This window comes from Pygoscelis adeliae, unplaced genomic scaffold (genome assembly GCF_000699105.1).
Source record: "Pygoscelis adeliae isolate BGI_AS28 unplaced genomic scaffold, ASM69910v1 Scaffold51, whole genome shotgun sequence".
NCBI classification, from domain to species: domain Eukaryota; kingdom Metazoa; phylum Chordata; class Aves; order Sphenisciformes; family Spheniscidae; genus Pygoscelis; species Pygoscelis adeliae.
Window position 1 is genome coordinate 645,261 of NW_008824007.1, and position 5,007 is coordinate 650,267.

The 5,007-nt window shown below is 37.4% G+C and overlaps 1 protein-coding gene across 1 annotated transcript in view; it reads right to left on the reverse strand.

Moving 5' to 3' along the window:
• NCKAP5 (NCK-associated protein 5) overlaps positions 1–5,007 on the reverse strand; it is a 398,182-nt gene that overhangs the window by 151,392 nt on the left and 241,783 nt on the right. Inside the window, exon 5 of the mRNA XM_009325811.1 lies at positions 2,429–2,519. Coding sequence (XP_009324086.1) covers positions 2,429–2,519 — 91 coding nt within the window. The remainder of the gene's footprint in view (positions 1–2,428; positions 2,520–5,007) is intronic.

The following is a 5,007-nucleotide window of genomic DNA, read 5'->3' on the forward strand; positions in this document are numbered from 1 at the left end:
GTTTTGTGTGAATAGAGCCATTCCTTGAAATTCCCACAGAACAAACTATTTGTTCAGAAGTTTGTCATAAAAGTGAACAAAAGGGATGTGAGGATGAATGAGTCAAAGAGACATTCAGAAAAAGCACAACGTTCATGGAAATGTTCCGTATTTTTGACCTGTTTTACCAATCACAGACTGGTATATTATGCAGTAGCCTAGCTATTCCTCCAGGAAAGGAAAAAACATTGCTTTTGAGTCATGAACTGGAAAAAGAAATTCATAAGCAAAGAAAATTGCATATTGGCAATACAGAAGAAATGAAAATTGCTAAAAAACAAGCTGACTTTGATATCATGAGCGAAAACGTTCCCAAGAACAAGAAGAGAACAGGAAGGGAAGGAAGCTGTTATGCAATGTGGAGTACAAGATTAAAAATAATCCTAGAGGAACAGGTATATGGGTGGTTTAAGGTCCTGGGACAGAGATGGCTTCACTCTATAAGAGAGCTAGGCTCAGGTTTGGGGACTCAGCCCTGACTACCGCCTAGCAGATTCAAACAAAACCCCCTGTCCAGAAAGAAGGGAAAAAAGGGTTAGACAGCAGTTTGCTAGGTGGAGGGGGCTGTTTGCTAGAGCTGAAGGGAAACAAAGAATTGTTGTTCTTGTTATTAAGTGGGCAGAACTACCTTGTTCTTTTGTTGGTCAGAAAACAAACCCAAGAGATTTTACACTAAACACACCACGGTACCCATTCTCCTGGCTGGCAGGAAACAACAAATGCTTATGTCAGTATGGTCCCAAAGCAAAAAAAACCACCCCAAAACAAAACCAAATTCTCTCTTGTTTTCAAAAATTAAGAAACAAATAAAACATGGAGGAAAAACCAAAAAGAAATATACAAGCACTGGAATTGGAATGACTAGTTTATCCCACCTCTAGGGCAGCAGCACACAAAATTTCAAGTTTAAAAAAGACTCCATAGTTAATTTTTTTCCTGCTCAAAAGAAAAATAAAGAACACCCAAACCCTCAGTTCAACTGAAACCAAAATACTTTATTGCTTTTCTTGTTGAAAGTGCAAAAACAAAACCCAAAGAAGCTAAAACCTAATTGTGGTTTCCAAGATAAAACAGCATACAGAAAAGCAGATAATAAAATCATTCCAGCTGTCTGTTATAAACAGACAGACAGGTAAACCACCCGAAGGAGAGACTGACACCAAGCCCACTTCAGAACACCCACTGTATGGTGGCAGGAGTAAGCAGGAAGTATATATTTAAACTCTGAAAGAGGAGGGAACCAAGTTTCATTTTTGCATCCCAAAAGGGTAGTGAGTAAAATATAGACATTTTTGTCACCAGTTTCTAAAAGCACAATGTTCTATTATAACTTCAGCAAAAAGTTTAATTTGTCCTGAAATGAAATTTTACAGGCTATCATTTTAACAAGAAAAAATTATTATTTTGGAAGGTTAATCTAAAAGATTCTCTTCCCTTCAGTCCAGGCTTAAAATGAAAATTTAATTACAGTGATAAATACTCTTGAATGGACATTTTTGTTTAGCTATATTGCTGTATTTTTGATCCATCAGTTGTAAGAATGGACTAATGTAACTAGAATTTTTGAAAAGTGTTTTATCTGAAGGATTGCTACCTAGTATGGAGTTTAATATATTATTTCAGCATTTTATATCTTTATAAGGAATGCTTATTCCATTTAAAAAGATACAGGATAGGACTGACTTCATTAAGCGTTTTTTTTAAGAATTCATGTGCACAATATCTGATTAACTGGGATGTATCTCATTCCTGTTTCCAGACACTTAAAAAGGCTTTCCACCACCTCGGGTTCACTGCTTCCAGAATACAGCAGTACATTAGGGAAATGTAAAACTCTCCTTTCTTATAAACAGCATAAACAGACCTGGTTCCCTTTGAAAAACCTCTACAATCTTTGCTCTCCTAAATTATGTCCCGAGACACTCTCTCTCTACCCCAAGTGAGGCTGATAAAATGCACCTGCCACAAGCAGCGATAAGAAACTATGGAGCTTGATATGGAAACCTCACACCCAATAAGAGTGGATAAAATTATCTATCACAGTCTGAAGGTCACGTTGTCAAAAGCATCTATGTTTTCTAGAGATGCTGGAATATATTACTTAAAATATTAAGTGCTTTAATAGTTTTCAAAACTAGTCCCTCTGTCCCCTGTTAACTGTGAGGAGCAACAACTGCAGATAACACAATGACAATAAAAATGAAAAAACCTTAAAGTGTGGTGAGACAACACCTGCAAAAATGTAAATGGTACCAACCACCACTGACAAGTATTCATAACTAATAAAACAAATAGAGGAAACAATGCCAGACACGTTTAACTCAGTAGTGCAATTTTTGTTTTAAAGAACTTTTGTATCACAAGAAAACAGGTAATAAGTCACTAATACCTGATATACCTTCATGATATTGACAGTTCCTTCTCCATTCTGGCCTGGGGATCCTTGGCTCTGTAGCAGATTTCTCACTGTCTCCTCCATTCTAGAGAATGAAAATATTTATAAAAGTCAACTGTATGGAAAAAAATTAAGAGTTGCATCCAGTGTTTTTGTTCTTTTCAAAAGCCTAATGCATCCATGGCTACCATGAAATTAATATTTAAAGACAATCCTGGCCTTATAATGTTCTCATACTCCGTGTTATGAATAACACATTAAGGGCACTCTTTTATCTTTTGAATATGCACAGTAATTCGTTGTATTGTTAAAATCCTACTGGAGCTCAGTTACAAAAATTAAAAACAAATGTGTGCAAAAGACATCACCTTGTCAACAGTGTAACCAAACACCGTGATAAAATTACTGTCATTTAGGAACAAAATCAGTCAGATTAAAAAAAAAAACCAACTGCTGTTTTTCTAGCCAATTGTCAGTTTGTGCAATTTAGACAGACTGTCAAATACATTACTAGTATTTACTCTCTATGTTCTAGGTGCAGCAGTGTGTGCCAGTACATTTGTTTATATAGGCACAGCTGCTGAATACATTCACCCTTCTCTGCCCTTTCAAAGGGATGTAAAAAGCAAGTGTAGGCTACAATCTGGTACTACCATCTCATGAAAACATAATCAACTTCAGTTCCATCAGTGAAAGAAGGAAGGTTTGCACTTTCATTTTAAAAGGTGTTAATAGACACCATCAAAAGTTGTCTTTGATCTACATGCATTCATCAAGCATGTTAAAACTGATAATAATGCTAACCCTCCTGAATAGAGGCTGAACAGAATAAAGAGTTCTGCTCCTTCGCACAATAGCACGGCTGGGGATAACAGAAGCCACCTACAAAACACTGGTCCCATTCAAGGTAGATCAGAAATTAAATCCATGGGCTTAGGAGATGTCACCGAGGCTGACCACAAATAAAGGGTCTGGGACTACAGCTGGTTTCAGCTCTGTGAGTACCAGTAAGAAGAGAAAAGGGATCAAAAGCCAGAGAAGCAGTGATGGACGCAACAACAAAGACGCTGGGTTTTACAACAAAAAATGCCGAGTGCCAATTCCAGCTGAAGGTCCTCACGCTTCTCCCCACTCCCCATCTCCGCATGCAAATTCTCACCCCTGTACAGCTTCGTCAGCTGTGCAGATGCAACAGTTTTTTTCACCCTCCCTTTCATGTTTTCTGTTCTTTTCCTTTGAAGCTGTCTCCATCCCTTGATAGAGTTGGAAGAACGGCCAGGCTGGAACAGGGGCTGGAGAAGGGAAACTGCTGTGGCATGGGTGTGTGGGTGACACAAAGGCAGGACAGAGAGAGGAGTACCTTAAGCCATATTGCCAGATACACTATATATTAAAACTGTGCCCTTGAAAAAAGAGACAGTATTCCTAGGCATATCAGACCAGAAACTGCCTGCTGTTGTTCATTTCCACTGTGTTTAGGGAAACATGACTTTTGTGTACCATTCTCTGCAAATGCAATTGAGCGGAAGAATTATTCACAGCATATCAAATTTTTTTTTATTTCTAAGGTAACAATCCATCGAGACAGCAAATATTAGCTAACTGCTCTGGCCAAAGGCCAATAACATTATGTTTTATATAAGCCTCATGGTCTTTCTGTTCTTTCAGTCTTATCAGAATGAATGGTATTGGCTAACTTAGCAATAATATGATATTTTGCTAGGTTTTCTCCTTTCAAGTCAATCAGCTATGCTACTTTTCGAGAAGCTGACACTGGGTATTCATTCTACTCAGATGAGCACTGACATTTTACTTATTCGTATGACGGGTTTTTGTCATTGATGTGCAGACTTCTACATTGCCAGAATGCCCACAGAGTAGTTGGACCATCTGTTGACCAAATGTGAATACAAACAAGCCAGCTCTAATCTCTAGTGCAGACAGTGGTGCAGTTTTTCAGTTGCAGATTGGAACCATTTCTGCTCATAGGCTGACCTTAATCAGATGCCTTTTACACAAAAGAACAAATCATTTTGGTTTGTAATATAAATTCCTGTGCAGTCCTCACTGAAAGATTTCACTCATCGTTTCATTTTTAAATTAATGATGTAATAGGATTCTTGATTATTGTATTTATATATGCATACACAGTTCCAACTCTAGCCCTCCATAAAGTTCTTACAAATCAATAAATAAGCAAAAATGGGAGAAAGAATAGATCCAACTATCACTACAATCAGAGTTTTTCAATTTAGGCCTAACAGTATTAATGAAAACATAGTCTAGTTGCATATTAGTATCATCAGTTAAACCAGCTCAGAAAAATTATGAAGAATTTTTAAATTCAATAGATCGTTTCATCTTCAGTCAAATTCAGACAGTCTATTTTGGACAACAAGCTCATCTTGTCGAACAGCCTTATAGGGACTGGCAAGCACACAGTTTCATGTGGCAATTAGGAACACCTCCCATCAGCACACAGATTTCTATGCAACAGAATAATCTTTGCAACATGACAAAGCGCTCAGCTAAACACAGTCGAGACTGTTGTTTTGTTGTTTGCAGCTATTATA